This window comes from Hippopotamus amphibius, chromosome 16 (genome assembly GCF_030028045.1).
Source record: "Hippopotamus amphibius kiboko isolate mHipAmp2 chromosome 16, mHipAmp2.hap2, whole genome shotgun sequence".
In the NCBI taxonomy this organism is placed as follows: domain Eukaryota; kingdom Metazoa; phylum Chordata; class Mammalia; order Artiodactyla; family Hippopotamidae; genus Hippopotamus; species Hippopotamus amphibius.
This window is the reverse complement of record NC_080201.1, coordinates 57,907,429-57,923,804: the sequence shown is the minus strand read 5'-3', so window position 1 is coordinate 57,923,804 and position 16,376 is coordinate 57,907,429. Positions and strand designations below refer to the sequence as shown.

Sequence of the window (16,376 nt, the reverse complement as noted above, 5' to 3'; positions counted from 1 at the left end):
TTCCCCACGGTGGTGGGAGGGGCCGGGCCGGGGCCGGTAAGTCCCCAGGTGTGGAGGTGGAGCTGCATCTGTGCTGCGGATTGGCCGCGGCGGTGGTGTGTGAGGCAATCTCTGATTGGCGGAGGCGGAGCTGTCCGGGCGCTGCACCCTTACCATATCCAGTCTTGGTGGTGGGGGAAGACGGGAGGAAAACAGGGAGCCCTGCGGAGGAGGGCTCAGAATTTGACTGCCTTTGGGAGCAAAATGTCCCAGGGTAGAATTACACAGACACAGTAAACAAGGACCGGAGTTTGAGGATACAGGAGGAACAATAGTTAGGTGTCACAGTAACCCAGATGCAGGAGTTGCGGGAACTCTGACCACGGAAGGTTTGGGGGGCACAGTGACCGCGGAGCACGATATGGGGGACACTGATGCAGGTTTGAATTGCTAGCGATTAGAGGGACCCTGAGGAGCTGTAATCGGCTAACTCTGCCTCTGGGGGTCATGAAGTTCGGGAGATACTCTTGAGGGGGCGTGACCAGGAAATCCTGATCTAGGGGCTGCTCATTGATGAACTGGGGGATTGAACATTTTCGGGCGTCACTGATGAAAGGGGCTGGAAGGAGGCATGGTGAACCGTGTGTGTGTTTATCTCTTAAAAAGTTACAAAGAATACACACATATCTTTTCGTTGGAAAGAAAATCTATATTCGAAGAGGGAGGTATCCGGACAGAGTGAAGCTCCCCCTTTATCCCTGCCTGCCACCCTGTTCAGAGTCCTTTCCCTTTAACGGTGCGTTCTTACATGCTATCCGCGCCCACCGACATTTATATCGTGCTTTTTGTTTTCACCAAGAATCGTGATATGTGCAGGTTTCTGCTCCCTGTCTTTCCCCTCTTTTACCTCGGGTTGCTTATCCTCTTTAGCGCTCCACAGCAGTACTGTGCCTATGAAGATGCATTTTTGAAAACCGATGCATGCACGCTCTAACGTGGGGGCTGGGAGGAAGGGTGTATTTCAAGTTACTCCCTTCGCCTCACGGGTTCCAGCGCATGCGCTCTGCAGCAGGGCCCAGCTCCCCGAGGGCGCCCTACAACCGCGAAGGCCAGGGCGGCCGGGGTGCTAGGCTGGCAGCCATCCCACAGGAGGAGGCGTGAGCGGGGCGGGGCCGGAACGTCTTTCTCCCCGGCCGCGCCCAAGCCGGGCACAGATACCCGCCACATAGACCATGGCTTCAGCGGCACTGAGGCAGGTGGGTTCGCGGCCCGGTGCCGGGCGCTGGGGAGCCCTGCGGGGAGGCGCACTTCCGGGTGGACCCCTTGCCCGTGGCCCGTCCGGCGTGGCGCCGCTCCTCCCTCCGTCGGGTTCCGCTGCGGGGCGCGTGGGAAGGGGACCCAGATGGGACATATAAAGAAGGTTACATGGACGAGGAGAAGGTAATGGGAGAAGCATGGGACTGGGGGGGGGGGGGGGGGGAATGGATTAGGAGGGAATAGTCAGCCTTTGGGGGCGCCGGGATAAGACGCCCAGGACCCCTAGGGGTGGGAGTAGGATGAAGGCACGGAGTTCAGTCTCAGATCTGGACTGGGAATTGGACCCAAGGCCCTTTTTTCTTGGAACTAAAGACAGAGGTAAAATGTATCCCCGAAACCCCTTATCTGAAACTCAGCATCTGGATTGGAAATCGAGGCAGCCTCTCATTGTCAGTGACAGAGATCCTCCAGCTGAGAGTGGGACCCTCCATTCTTGCTGATACGATGTCAAAAGGCAGAGCTTCGGAGAGCCTGTGACTTTAGAGAACAGGGTCTCTCAGTGAGGAAGGAAACAATAACAACTCAAAGAAGCGGGTCTTTACAACCCTTGACAGCTGCAGCATAGCGTTGGGAGAAGGGGTTCCTGTTAACTTTGCACCTGATTTTATCTGGGACTCTCATCCCAGCCTGATGGATAGCAGGACAGATGTTTACTTTCTGGGTCTCAATAACTGAGACAGACCTGGGCTTTGACTGGGACACTCTAGGCTTTGATGCTGACAGTCCTGGGCTGTGTTGGGAGGGTAGCCCTGGGCTGTGATGGGGTGGGTGGAAGTTGCATCATATTACAGACCCCTCCCCCGTGCATACCCCCCCCCCACACCCAACCATTTCTCATTTCCTAATTCAGCCCCAATCCTTTTACGCTCTTTGTCCCAAAGGCCCATTATCTGAGGTCTCCTTTGGGCCCATTCCCCGCTATGGTTTGGGGTATCAGAGGGTGAGGCACCTTCCCTGAGCTGAGGTGAGACCCTGGCCCCTAGAAAAATGTCCTGGGAGGATGAAGGCAGCTTCTCCCAGTGTGACAAGTTCTCTATGGCCAGTGAAGGTTTATAATCTGGAAACAGTGCCCGGCACCTTCTCTCTGCCCTATGAGTGTGTTTTTCTGCCTCTCCTCTCTGTCTCTCCTGGGTATCTCTGTCTCTAAGCCTCACCGAGACAGTTTCTCTCTGGGTTTTGGCATCACTCTCTCTCTCCCAGTCTTTCCTCTTTTCCCTAGGTCTCCCTTTCACTTTATGCTGTCACCTGAACTTAGGTCTTGGTCTATTTCTCTCCTTTTTCTTGTTCTCTCTCTTGTGGCTTCTGTTCATCCTGCCTTCAGTATTTTTTCTTGATTTCTCCTGTCTTTACCTTGTCTGAATTTCTCTCCCTCTTGTCTCTTGTCTCTGTTTCTCTCTCTCTTTATAATCATATCTATTTTGACATCTCTTGGCCTTGATTTCTGTTCTTTAAAGTTTTCTATTTCCGTGTCTCTTTTCCGCATTCTTCCTCTTCCCTATTTTTTTCCCATCCTGCCTCCCTCTGAGGGCTGTTTTCCTGCCCATATGCTGGCTGCCTCTGCCCTGCATGTCCATATTTTCTCATGCCAAGTGTGTCCGGTCCCCTCCTGGACAGAAGCTGGCCACTGGCTTGGGCAGGCCACTCAGCGCCACCTAGAGGCCATGCCCAGGACCCACACCCACACTCCCATCATCCCATAAGCCCTCGGGGGCCCCCTACCATTCAGGACCACTCCTCAGACTTCATGGCCTAGACTTTAGGACATTACAACCCCACAGCCCCCCTCTCCCCATGACTCACCTACTGACCAGTGACTTCTGCCATTCACATCCACTTTCAGTTCCCCCAGCTCATACGGCAGGAGCAGGCTAGGCTGTTCTGTCTCCCTGAAACCTCAGGACACAGCTGCCTTCCCACCGGGCTGGGGAAAGAGGTATTGTGAGGTCAGAGACTACTGGGGAAAAGCCATCCTGCTGGACACAGCCAGACCTGCTCTCCCCTGCTGGCCTCGGGCAGGACCACAAGGGAAGTGTGCATCTGAGCAGTGTCTCTTGATGACTGGGGTGGTCCCCAGGTCCATGTGGCTGCGCCTCAGCCCTGGGAACTGAAGGGAATTGGAATTGCTGGTGTCCAAGATGTGGGACTGGGGCTTCAGGTAAACTGAGCCCAGTTGATCTAATACCCTGAAAGAGAAGGACTTGTAATCCTGGGTCTGAGGGAGGATGAGGCTGGGGGCCTGGATCCTGGGTTTGAGGGAGGAGGGGCTGTGGGCCTGGACTCCTGGCTCTGAGGGAGTAGGGGTCTGGGGGTGTAGTTCCTGGGTCTTAAGGAAGAGGGGCCGGGGGCCTGGACTCCTGGTTCCTGTGGGAGGAGGGGCTAGGGGCCTGGACTCCTGGTTCTGAGGGAGTAGGGGTCTGGGGGTCTGATTCCTGGGTCTTAAGGAAGAGGGGCTGGGGGCCTGGACTCCTGGTTCCTGTGGGAGGAGGAGGTGGGGTCTGGATCCTGGGTCTGAAGGAGGAGGGGCTGGGGGTCTGAATCCTGGGTTTGGGGGAGGAGGGAGCAGGGGTTCTGGGGCCTGGGTCTGAGGGAGGAGGGGCCTGAGGGCCTGACTCCTGGGTCCTGGGGGAGCGTGCCCTATAGGCCCCTCATTTTTCTAACTCTTCAGGATTTGGGTCCCCCGGGGAGGCCTTCACTTACCCTGTGCACCTTCCCTTGTAGTCTTCTGTCTGATCTGGTCTCAGGGCTGGGGCCAAAGTTCCCTGGGGTAGGAGGCGCTTGGGTTTGACTTTGCCCCAGCATGGAGGAAGGGATGGGAGCTGATTCAGCTCTTTATCGGGATGGCCGTTGTGGGGACAGGGAGAGGACTTGGCCTCCTTTGGGATCTCCTCCTGCTACATGCTGATCAGGACCGGGGAAGGGACTTGGCCAGGGCCATGTACCCTGTCTCGAATGCACTGGGCCTGGGACAGAGCCGGCCAGAGGGACCTCCCACGAGCAGGAGGTGGCAAAGATAGTGCCAGGGCCCCCTGATCTCTCTGTCTCTTGGCCTCACCACCTTTCTTACTTCTGTCCCCACCCCCAGATTTGGACCCGAAAATTTCTCCCTGCCTCTTGGCTTCTGTGTGGTCCCAGAAGATATGCCTCATCCAGCTTCAAGGTGCTAGGAGGGGACTGTACTTTTGGATCTCAGAGAAGAGGGGCTGGGGCCTGGACCACTGGGTCTGAGGGAGGCGAGGGCTGGGGGCTGGATTTGGGCATCTTCAAGAGATCCAAGGTCCAAAGGTGAAGGTGGGTGGCCATGGGGTAGCCTAATTGCCCTCCATCAAGCTGTGGAAAAAAGAAACTGCATGTCCCAGGAGCCTCTGGGGCTACAGGTCCCTCTGCTCACTGGATCTTAGCCCCAGGGATTTATGGGAATTGTAGTTTTTCAGATTGGCAGTTGTGATTAGATTCCAGGACACCTGTCTTTTCTCAGGCTGCTGACCTGCAGCTGGAAATGACACAGCAACCTCATCAGAAGCCTGACCCCAGCGAGCCCCTGCTGTTCGGGAAGACATTCACCGACCACATGCTGATGGTGGAATGGAACAGGGAGAAGGGCTGGGCCCAGCCCCGAATCCAGCCCTTCCAGAACCTCACGCTGCACCCGGCCTGCTCTGCTCTCCATTACTCCCTGCAGGTGGCAGGGCGACTGCCCTCCATCCCCATCCCTGTCTGCATTTCTTTCCTCTTGCTGTGTCTTTTGCTGAGTCTACCTCCATAGGTTTGCTTTTGATGTGTCTCTCATTTCTGTGCACTCCTCATCCATCTTCTGAGTTTGTCATGCTCCAGGCCCCACGTTGGGTGGTACCAAATTCCCCGAGATGAACAGACCCAGTTCCTTCACTTGAAAACCCCGCCCCGTGGAATCTGTGCTCTGACGGAGGCAGCCGAGGCATTGTGGGAAACCAGAGGAGGAATCCCCACCCTACTTCCAATCTGAGAGAAAGTGGGGTCTTTCCTGGCAAAGAGGGGAGCTTAGGCTCTTAGAGGCAGAGGAGACATCAGTGCAGAGACACATGACAAAGAAAAGCCCAGCATATTTGGGGGGAAGCGTGGGGTTGGAGCCTGATAGGGGAGGCTGAGGATGTCATCAGGACCCCAGTGAAGCTGGGATCTTGTCAAGGGTACTGGGAGCCCTGGAGGGCTCCGAGCAGGCATGGAACAGGTAGAGCAAGACCCTTCTCAGGCCGTGTGGAGGATGACCTGGGGCCAGAGCTGGGGGGATGGCCAGGAGGCAAAGAGATTCAGGGACACAAGGGATTGGCTGGCTGGGTGAGAGAAAGGCAGGGAAGGTGGAGGACAGTGCCCAGAGGTTTACTCGGGTGACCATGTCGACCACGTGCCCGTTCCCATATAGGAACCCAGGAAGAAGATCAGCTCTGCAGGACTTGGTAAGGGGCCTGTGAGGAGAGAGACCCAGGAGGCATTTGGTTTACAACTTCAAGCTATGGCCGAAAGCAAAACCTTTCCAAGGAAGCTTTAGTTGTGACAAAATTTGGATGAACGCATTGCAGTTCTAGTAGCTGGTTTGCGTTTAAATAATTTTTGTCCCTTAGGGCATGGTTCTGTGACATTAGGCATTTTTTTTTCCTTTTCTTTCAGAATTTTGAGGGTTTTTTCCTTCCCACCTACTCCAGACATTTGACTAGAACCGATCAGTTCTGTGCAGAGGAGACCCAGTCTGGGGAGCAGTTACAAAGGATGGACAGTCAGGATATACACAGAGATTCCACTCCACCGCCCCCCCCACCCCCCCAGCCTCAGGAAGGTGGCATTTGGAGACCACCATTTATGTACCTCTCTTTTCAGCCCAACACGCTAGAATGTTCTCCAGCTGGGGACCCAGTACTTTTTCTTTAGTTGAGGCGTGCCGATGAAGGGGTTGCACTGAGGCCCTGGCATCTAAAACATACGTTTTTGTGATGCCTCTCACATAGGACACCTGGGGACCTGAGGCCAGCTGAGGGCAAGGGAAATTACATCCCTTTGTCATCCTGACTCTGGGGGCTGTGTGGAATAACACCCAACCACTTGTGTTGTTATTTTTTATTATGGTGGTAATAATACACATACATGATAATACAAATCACATCAAATGTACCATTTTAACGATTTGAAAGTCTTCATTTCAGCAGCATTGAGTACATTCCCCATGTCGGGCAGCAAGCATCACGACTCTCTAATTCCAGAACTTTTTCATTATCCGAAACAGAAACCCCATACCCATTAAGGAGTCACTCCCCAAGCCCCTGGCCCCAGCCCCTGCCAACCATTAATCTGAGAATTCTGTCCTTATCTCCCTGTATGTTCATTTAATTCATTAATTAATCTGTCTATTATTGGCCACGCAGCTTGTGGGATCTTAGTTCCCCAACCAGGGATCGAACTTGGGTGCCAGCAATGAAAGCGTTGAGTCCTAACCACTGGACCCCCAGGGAATTCCTTTTCATATTTTTAAACTTTTTGGACATAATTTGGAGTGTTTTTTAATTAAAAACAAAAGGGTCATATATTTACACAATTCAAAAAAGTGGGAATGAATATACCTCCCCAGCCACCCCCAGCCACCTCTTTGCCCTCCCTGCGTGGCAGCCCCCAATTCCAGTCCCCAGGTCCTTCCAGAGTTCTGCTTTCTGGATGGCAACGTGGATGTGTATAATTGTTTCACTCCATTCTTCCCCCGTAAAAGTCAGCATATGGTACACTCACTGTTTGACATCTTGCTTCCTTCTTTAATGTAGCTTAGAGATTCTTGAGCAGCCCTTGAAGAGCTTTCTCTTTCTTTTTTGCTGTTGTGTAGTATTCCATTCTAACAATGCCTCATGTAGGCGATTCCCTGTCATTGGACACTTAGGTTGTTTCCAGTGTTGTCTATTATAATCAGCATTGTTTTATACAATGCAATAAACACATTACAGTGTTTTATACACATATACAGTGTAAACACATCACCTCCTTTAAGAGCAAGTGTATCTCTCCTCTCAATTTCTGGAACTGTTGGCTCAAAGTGTATGTGTGCTTGTAATTGTGACAGATGTTGTCATATCCACCTCTACAGAAGTTGTATCAATTTCCACACTTACCTGTTTTCCCCATTCCTTGGGTGACCCTTGTCAAACTTTTAGATCTCTTCCAATCTCCTAAGGGGTTTTAAAGGTAACTCAATGTAATTTTAATTTGCATTTTTCCCCAATTATGAATGAAGTTGACCATCTTTTCACAAGCATAAGAGCCATTTTTAGTTCTTTTCTGTGAACTGTCCATTTTCTTGGCTGATTTTCCTCTTGGGGTGGGTTTCTGTATTTATTTGTTTATTTGTAGGAGTACTTTGTATATTGACTAAACCATCTGTGATATGAATTGAAAGTCTCTACCCAGTTTGTTTTACTTTTAGGCAGTCAAATGTATCAGTCTTTTCTTTTTGGTTTCTGTGATTTGTCATATTTGGAACACCATCCCAAATTCAAAATATAAAATGGTCATCATGTGTTTTCTTCTATTGCTTTTATGGTGGGTTTTTTTTTTTTTTTCCATTTAAACGTTTAATCCACCTGGAGTTTTTCCTGATGTGAAGTATGAGATAGGGATCCAACTTAATTTTTTTTCCCAGAGATGGATATTTGGTTGTTCTGTACCATTTATCATGTTTTTAAATTTTTTATTGAAATATAGTCGGTGTACAATGTTGTGTTGGTTTCAGGTATATAGCAAAGTGATTCAGTTATACTATAATCCACTTTCTAGTCTCTTCCATTGTTCTTTCTGTCAATTCATATATCAATGTCACTTTAAGTGTTCTGGTTGATAATGTTTTAATATCTGATAAGGCTACTTCCCCTTCCTACCTCTTGCCCTTATTTTTAAATTTTTTCCAAAATATCCCGACCGTTTTTGTTCATTTTGCACTCTTCGTTCATTCATTTATTTCTTCAGTCAGCAGAAACCTACTATGAGCCATGCATTGCCTTGGGCATAGTGGGGGTGAGGAGGTTCTCTAGCGACATGTCAGGTGTTGTCCCCATCCATGGCACTTCTGATCTGTAGTGAAGCAGACATGAAGGAAGCAAAGAGGAAACTACGAGGGAGGACTCAGGGTGCCCTGGCCTGTCTGGGAGTGAGGCTACACCATGGTGACAGCAATGGAGGCCCAGTAGGCAGTGGTAGTGTTACTACAGGAGGTCAGAGGTGAGAGAGGTCGGACCTTGTAGGGCCTGGAAGGTCAAGGGGACGATTTGGGCTTTTTCCTGAGAACAACAGGGTAGGGGTGGGGACCAACTTTCTTATTATTAAAGAAATATTTATTTTGAGAAGTTTCAAAACATAAAAGTATCATAATAATTCCCCTCTCTCCCCATCACCCTTCTTCATCAGTTAGCACTGGTTGGTCATCATCTTCTTTCATCTGGACTTCCACTAACTCTTTTACCTTCTGTATGATTTGGAAGCAAATCTTGGATTTTTTTGTTTTGTTTTTTGGCCGTGTCACGTGGCTTGTAGGATTTTAGTTCCCCAACCAGGGATTGAACCCTGGGCCCTTGGCAATGAGGTCATGGTGTCCTAACCACTGCACTGCCAGGGAATTCCTGGACACTGTATTTTTAAAAAATTTATTTTATTGAAATATAGTTGATTTACAATCTAAGTTAGTCTCTGGTGTACAGCAAAGAGAGTCAGTTTTATATATAGATATAGATACAGATAGATATATATTTTTTCTTTTTCATATTCTTTTCCATTATGGTTTATTACAGGATGTTGACTATAGTTCCTTGTGCTCTACAGTAGGACCTTGTTGTTTATCCATCCTATATATAATATTTGCCTCTGCTAATCCCAAACTCCTAATCCATCTCCCCCCCCACGCCCCCCCACGCCCCCACGCCCAGCAATCACAAGTCTGTTCTCTATGTCTGCAAGTCTGTTTATGTTTTGTAGATAAGTTCATTTGTGTCATATTTTACATTCCACATATAAGTGATATCCTAAGGTATTTGTCTTTCTCTTTCTGGCTTACTTTGCTTAGTATGCTAATCTCTAGGTACATCCATGTTGCTGCAAATGCGTTATTTCATTCTTCCTTATGGCTGAGTAATATTCCATTGTATATATGTACCACATCTTCTTTATCCATTCATCCGTTGTTGGACATTTAGGTTGCTTCCATATCTTGGCTATTTTAAATAGTGCTGCTATGAACATAAGGGTGCATGTATCTTCTTGAATTAGAGTTTTGTCTGGATATATGCCCAGGGATGGGAATGCTACATGCATTCTCTTTTTAGTTCTTTGAGAAACCTCCATGTTGTTTTACACAGTGGCTACACCAATTTACATTCCCACCAACAGTGTAGGAGGGTTCCCTTTTCTCAGCATCCTCTCTGGCATTGCTTATTTGTAGACTTTTTAAATGATGGCCATTCTGACCCGCATGAGGTGGTAACTCACTGTAGTTTTGACTTGCATTTCTCTAATAATTAGTGATGTTGAGTGTCTTTTCATGTGCCTATTGGCCATCTGGATGGACATTTTATTATTTCACCCATAACTATTAAAGTGTTACTCAAAAACACAAAAGCTCTTTAAAAACATAACTTCTGGGAATTCCCTGGTGGTCCAGTGGTTAAAACCGGGAGCTCTCATTGCTGAAGGCCCAGATTCAATCCCTGGTGGGGGACCTAAGATCCTACAAGCCCCATGGTGTGGACAAAAAAAAAAAAAAAAAAAAAAAAAAGATTTTAATTAGTTAAAATTTAAAAAAAAAGTAACTTACACATCATCCTCATTCCTGAGAAAATATTCCTAGTAACATGGAAAGGGTTTAAAGAAAGCATTCTCCCTGCCCTGGGTCTCTCTCTTCTGCTTTCTCTGGCCTCTGCCCTTTGCTCTCTCCTCTCTTAGTCTTTCTGGATCTTTCCTCTCTCTTTCACCTCCTCTCTGTGCTCAGCGGGTTAGTCTCTCCCCTGCCCTCTGCGTGTCTGTATCCCTGTGTATCAGCCTCTGTCCCTCGCTCGCTGGTTGAGCTGATCTCCAAGTCCTGACCTCCAGCCCGCGTGTCCCCGCAGCTCTTTGAAGGCATGAAGGCGTTCAAAGGCAGGGACCAGTGCGTGCGCCTCTTCCGACCTTGGCTCAACATGGACCGGATGCTGCGCTCAGCCGTACGCCTCTGTCTGCCGGTGAGGGGTCCTGGCCGCCCGGGAAGGGGGCGGGGTGGGGGCGGGGGGCGCAGGCTGGGTCGGGTCCAGGGTCGCGACGGCCCCCTGACTCATCTTCATCCCGCCCAGACCTTCGACAAGATCGAGTTGCTCGAGTGCATCCGCAGGCTGGTGGAAGTGGACAAGGACTGGGTTCCCGACGGCACAGGCACCAGCCTCTATGTGCGGCCCGTGTTAATTGGGAACGAGGTGGGCCGGCTCCCAGGGCTGGGGGTGGGGTGGGGAGCCACACATGGGAGGCGGGGGGGTGCAGTGCTGAAGGGGAGGACTGGGTACCCAGATGTGGGTCAGGGGAGGGGCCGGGGGCCTGAACTCCTGTCTCCCTGATGCCCCCTTCTGCCCATCGCAGCCCTCGCTAGGGGTCGGCAACGCCACGCGAGCCCTCCTGTTCGTCATTCTCTGCCCGGTGGGCGCTTACTTCCCTGGAGATGCCTTGAGCCCTGTCTCCCTCTTGGCCGACCCATCATTCATCCGGGCCTGGGTGGGTGGGGTCGGAGACTGCAAGCTGGGGGGGTAAGTAGTCCCTTGCCCCCCCCCCCCCCCCCGCAGGTTTGGTGCACTGGGCGTCAGAGACACAAGGTGTGTCTTTGGATGTCCATTAGCCTTCTCATCCTGTTCCACGTGGTTGGGGACAGCTTTGCTTGCATGTTGGGTTGCAACGTCACTGGCACTATGGGGAAGCGATGGGGGCGGGTGCCGCCTCCTATGCTGAGCACTGTGGACAAATTGGCCCAGATGCTGCAAGGGGTTGGGTGGAGGTATGTGGAGAAACCCGGACTGACCTCCAGGGAAGCCTCCAGAAATGAAGTTCACACGTAAGCTCACTGGTCTCTCCTCCAGGTAGCCTCCCCTGAAAACCCAGGCTCTGCCAGCTCCCATAGTTCCCTGGGGCTCCAGCGCCCATCACCCTGTGTGTAGACTTTCTGTGTAAATCTGTCTTGCCAGGGGCCTTGGCTGCGCAGGGCAAGGAGTGTTAGGACGGGGATAAGGCAGAGGGCGGGGGCCCCAGCTGGGAGTTTATGCACGTCCTTTCAAAATACATCTTGTAAGGTCTCCTGAGGGCCAGGCCCTGTGCTGGGTGACGCTGGGGAACACAGATGAATCAGATCTGGGCCCTGCCCTCCAGGGGATCCCAGGCTGGTGGGACCCCCAGTATCCAGGGCAGCCATGTACTCTGATGGAGGTGACTGGGACATTGTAAAAGTCTTCACGGGGAGGTCCGATGGGTAGCGAGGAGATGATTTCCTGGATACCAGAATGGTAAGCAATTTCCAATCCTGGGAACAAATGCATCGAAGCAGGGAGGAGGGGCAGAGTCATAGAAGTTGTCAGGGAAGAAAAATGAGTCTGGTTTTTGCAAAAGGCTCAGCAGGTAGTTCCAGACCAGGGCCAGCCCTGAACACCGGACTGAAGGGCTGGGATCTTGTCCCAGAGGCAGTGGGGAGCCATGGGAGGCTTGTGAGCAGGTGAGGGGTGAGGTCAGCTCTGGGTGAGAGACAGTGCACGTTAAAACAGGGCGATGTGGGAAAGCATCGAGGTGGCCCAACTTATTGGGAGAGCCCAGAGAAGGCCTGAAACCCAGCCTGGAGGCTCGGAAAGCCTCTCAGAGGAGGTGACATCACAGGTGGTTTTGAGGCCCAGGGAGGGATTTGATCCGTTAGGGAACTGGGCGAGGAGGGCGATCTGCAGAGGAAACTGTGGTGCATTTGTGATCTGGAGAGGGGGGAGGTGGGGGAGGGGTGACTTAGAGCCTTGATCCCAACCCACTGGCCAGGGAGTCTAACTAGGGGCTCACGGAAGGGCTGTGAGTGGGGGAGGAGCAGGGTCAGCCCTGGTCTGGAGAGACCCACGTTGGGCCGCGTCAGGGAAGAACGGGGGGTCCCTTGCCCTGATCCATCGGGTTGCCATCCCCCAGGAATTACGGGCCCACCGTGTTCGTGCAGCAGGAGGCAAAAAGGAAGGGCTGCGAACAGGTTCTCTGGCTCTACGGGCCTGACCACCAGCTCACCGAGGTGGGCACCATGAACATCTTCATCTTCTGGACCCACGAGGATGGGGGTAAGCCCACCCACGACCCACCCCAAGCCCCAGCGGGAGTGGCTGGGAGCAGAATTCTCAGCGGACTGCAGGTCTCAGGGGTTGGGGGTGGGTGGGGTGGCTCCTGAGGGGACGCGAGGGTGTGCCTGAAGGTGTGAGGTAACACCCCCGTCCCTTACACCTGACCCAGCACTGGAACTAGTGACTCCCCCACTGGACGGTGTCATCCTGCCTGGAGTAGTCCGACAGAGTCTGCTGGACCTGGCTCGGACCTGGGTGAGGGCGTGGTGTCTTCGGGTGGCCAGAGTGATGGGTTAGTGCTGTGCTGGGGGGGCGGTGGTGGGGGCTGGGGCACGAGGGTGTGTCTCTGCCCCACCCCCCCTCCGGGGGAGGAGGACTCTGTCTTTCTCGCTATCCGTATGGATGGCACGGCAGGGCTCTGCTGCAGGGCGGCCCACTGGGCTCAGACGTATCTGTGTCTTGCCCGGCAGGGTGAGTTCCGCGTGGCAGAGCGTAAGATCACCATGAAGGAGTTCCTGCGGGCTCTGGAGGACGGCCGGGTTCGAGAAGTCTTTGGTTCAGGCACCGCTTGCCAGGTCTGCCCCGTGCACCGAGTCCTGTACGAAGGCAAGGTGAGGAAGGGCTGCCCTTGGCCATGGGAGAGAAGAGGGGGGAGGGGCCCCTCCTCATGGCCCTTTCTTCTGCAGCATCACCACATTCCCACCATGGATAAAGGGCCTGAGCTTATCCTCCGCTTCTGCAAGGAGCTGAAGGCGATCCAGGTCAGGTGCACTTGCTGGGAAATGGGCGGGATGCTTGTTCCCCACGCGAGTTCACGTCGCATGAGCTTCTGGACTGAGGCTTCCCCTCCCCCTCCTGCATAGTCCCACAAGCTGATAACCTCTCCCCTCTTCGACCACTGGGCCTCAGCTTGAGTTTGCTTTCCTTGAGCCTCTGTGGCCTAGAACACTTTTGGGGGCTAAATGATCCTTTTTTGTGTGAGGCTCTGGAGCCCTGGCTTGAGAAATCCTCATTCTATGAGCCTCTGGGACCTCAAGCCAGCCTTCTGGCCACTGAGGTCCGATCCCCAAGGATCCCCAGAGCCCTGGGCTATTCCTCCTTTGGCCTGAGAAATCTTGCTCCTACAAGCCTTCAGGACCGTGGCCCCCTCTGTGGCCTGGGAATGTTTCCTCTCGTAAGCCTCTGGAGGTATCTGCATTCGTCCGGACCGAGGTATCTTGCCTTTCTGGCACTCATGAGCGTCTGTAAACTCCTGTACATCCGGACCTAGAACTACACCTCTTGACTATCCAGGCTTTCTCAGCTAAAAACGACTTTCCCACGGCCTTACAAGAACTCCTCTTTGCAGAACAACGTTTCCTTTGAGCCTTGTGCCTTCTCTGCCACGACTCCGCCTCCCGATGATTGTGGGCGGGCTTCCGGGAAACGGACTACATTTCCCACGAGGACCTGGGGCTCAACTTCTCCAGAGCTTAGCCTGGGATGCCCCAGCACCTGCTGGGAGTTGCAGTGTGGCTTCTTCTCACCGCCGCCTATTTTATCCCGCAGTACGGAACAAAGGCCCACGAGTGGATGTTCCCTGTGTGATGCTGCGGGCTATGCTGGACCACTCCGCGGATCCACCGACCTGTAGCATCCAGTCCCATTGGACCGTCACCTCCATACCAATGACTCACCTGAAGTGCAATATGAATAAAAGGCGGGGAGCCGGACGCCTGGGTCTCTGGTGCCCCCATGTTACACTCCCAAAGCCATAAGGGCCCGACCCAGGCGTCTTGGCCCCTAGCCCCGCCACTGAGGCCTTGGGGACCTGGACTCCCCGCTGCTCCGTGTTGTGGGGTCAAGGATACACCTTGATCCTGACTCTGCATCTCCATTTTCAGGCCGGATCTTCCGGTGCCGCCGTTGATTTTTTTTTTTCCCTAGCTGCAATTTTGAAATAAAATGCCAAAGAACAAGACATTTGGTGTCATCTCGAATGATGCAACTCAGGGACTCTAGGATCTTAACCAGGAATCCCCGTATTCAGCCCATTTCATTTTCAAGGGTCCAGCAATCCAAGCCCATAATGTCCTGGCGGTTTCTCTGACAGGAGAAGTTTTTCCACGTGGTCACAAATTGAGCTTAGCAACTTCCCCCACTAAGCCGTGCCTGCCCCACTTCCCCATCTTGGGGACAGCTCCATCGTACCTTCCAGTCACTACACCAGACCCCTGGGCACTACACCCCTTCCCCCAAACCACATGAGTCCCCAGCTCTGTCCTCTTTCCCTGGACTCAGCCCTGTGTGTCTCTTCTTCTTGGCCTCAACTCAGATCTTGTCTCCTGCCTGGACCCTTGTCCAGGTCTCCAGTTTGACCCAGAAGGGGTCTTTCTACACCCAGAGCTGTCCCTGCAGGACCAGGCATAACTAGCTGTAGATCGGGATTCAAACCTGCCTCTGTTATTTGCCTGGTGTGTGACCTGGGGTATGCCACCTGAACTCTGATTTGGTTTGTTGGAGGGAGACCCTGTGGGACTATTGGGCAGACTCTTTTTGTGGCCTGCAGCCATCAGCTTTGGGACTAGAATTTTGATTTTGGGGACAGCAGCCAACCATTGCCACACCCTCTCATTCTCTTTTGTTAATGGTTGCTCAAGGGAGGGCCACCTGCCAAGGTGACACAAGTAGAAATTTGCCTGGAGGCCTCTGGGGAAGCTGTCTTCCCTCCATGAAATACTCCAGAAGGGCTACCTCTTCTTTTCTTCTCTTCCTGCTTTGTCTGGAATTAACTGCAAGTGTGATGCTTGGAGCTGATGCAGCCATTTTGTGGCCAAGAGTGCCAAGGCCCACTCACTGAATGTGGCAGAGCACAAAGAGAAGACCCCAGCTCCTCCAACTGGGAAACCTGATTTCTGGATTGTTTTGTTAAGAAAAAAAAAAAAAGTCAAAACAAAAACCCATTTAATTCACTTTTGCCAGGTCCTTTGTTTTTTGTTATTTGCAATTATATTGTGTGTGTGTGTGTGTGTGTATGTGTGTGACTTGCAGTCAAAAGCTTCTTTGCTTCCCTGTATCTCCAGATGGCCAGAGCTGATTGCATCCAGGGAGAATCCCTGACTCTAGTAGCCAATGCATTTTCTGGCCAGTAACTGGGTCCCAAATGAAGACCTAGGCCAGATTTTTATCTTAGATTTGAATCCAAAGAGAATGATCAGGAAAGAGTAAGTAGGAAAAAAAAGCACAACTGAAGAGGCAGGGGCAGGGGGTAGGGGTGGGCGTGGAGCCAGGATACATAGGAGTTTTTGCAACAAAGACCAGGTAGTTAGAATATGGGCTTCTCTGGTGGCGAGGTGGTTAAGAATCTGCTTGCCAATGCAGTGCACATGGCTTAGAGCCCTGGTCCGGGTAGGTCCCACATGCCACAGAGCAACTAAGCCCTTGCGCCACAACTACTGAGCCTGTGCTCTGTAGCCCGAGCCACACCTACTGAACCCACGTGCCACAACTACTGAAGCCCACGCACCTAGAGCCTATGCTCTGCAACAAGAGAAGCCACAGCAATGAGAAACCCACGCACCGCAACAAAGAGTGGTCCCTGCTCCCTGCAACTAGAGAAAGCCCACATACAGCAATGAAGACCCAATGCAGCCAACAAATAAATTAAAAAAAAAAAAGAACATTAAGAGAGTACTGTTAATTAAAGAAAATCAAATGCCTCAAGTTAAGGAATTTAGCTCTTTTCTATGTATGGGAAGATGCAAGGGTCTGGGCTCGTTGAAATCATCC

At 52.0% G+C, this 16,376-nt stretch overlaps 1 protein-coding gene and 1 long non-coding RNA gene across 3 annotated transcripts; one reads left to right on the top strand and one right to left on the bottom strand.

Annotated features, from left to right (window-relative positions):
* Positions 1 to 177: 177 nt before the first annotated feature.
* BCAT2 (branched chain amino acid transaminase 2) lies at positions 178 to 14,568 on the top strand. Of its 2 annotated transcripts, XM_057711854.1 has the most exons (12): positions 178 to 1,235; positions 3,137 to 3,229; positions 4,379 to 4,453; positions 4,772 to 4,975; positions 10,401 to 10,511; positions 10,620 to 10,739; positions 10,900 to 11,063; positions 12,466 to 12,608; positions 12,778 to 12,863; positions 13,079 to 13,219; positions 13,295 to 13,369; positions 14,157 to 14,568. In XM_057711854.1, exons 1-12 carry the CDS (start codon positions 1,212 to 1,214, stop codon positions 14,193 to 14,195), a joined length of 1,275 nt encoding a protein of 424 aa, XP_057567837.1. In that variant the 5' UTR covers positions 178 to 1,211; the 3' UTR covers positions 14,196 to 14,568. The 2 variants fall into 2 exon arrangements, with proteins under 2 accessions (XP_057567837.1, XP_057567838.1); XM_057711855.1 differs by lacking the exon at positions 3,137 to 3,229.
* On the bottom strand, positions 1,697 to 4,042 carry LOC130838567 (uncharacterized). The gene is made up of 3 exons (XR_009049694.1): positions 3,994 to 4,042; positions 3,097 to 3,217; positions 1,697 to 1,773 (listed from the first exon to the last, which is right to left on the bottom strand). It is a non-coding gene; the product is annotated as an uncharacterized LOC130838567 (long non-coding RNA).
* Positions 14,569 to 16,376: the final 1,808 nt, after the last annotated feature.

Excerpts from the sequence above, each read along its gene's own strand:
- BCAT2 (XM_057711854.1), top strand. The coding sequence starts at position 1,212 with ATGGCTTCAGCGGCACTGAGGCAG. Across the intron at positions 1,236-3,136 it reads CTTCAGCGGCACTGAGGCAG|TTCCCCCAGCTCATACGGCA; the intron begins GTGGGTTCGCGG and ends ATCCACTTTCAG. Across the intron at positions 3,230-4,378 it reads CCACCGGGCTGGGGAAAGAG|ATTTGGACCCGAAAATTTCT; the intron begins GTATTGTGAGGT and ends CCCCACCCCCAG.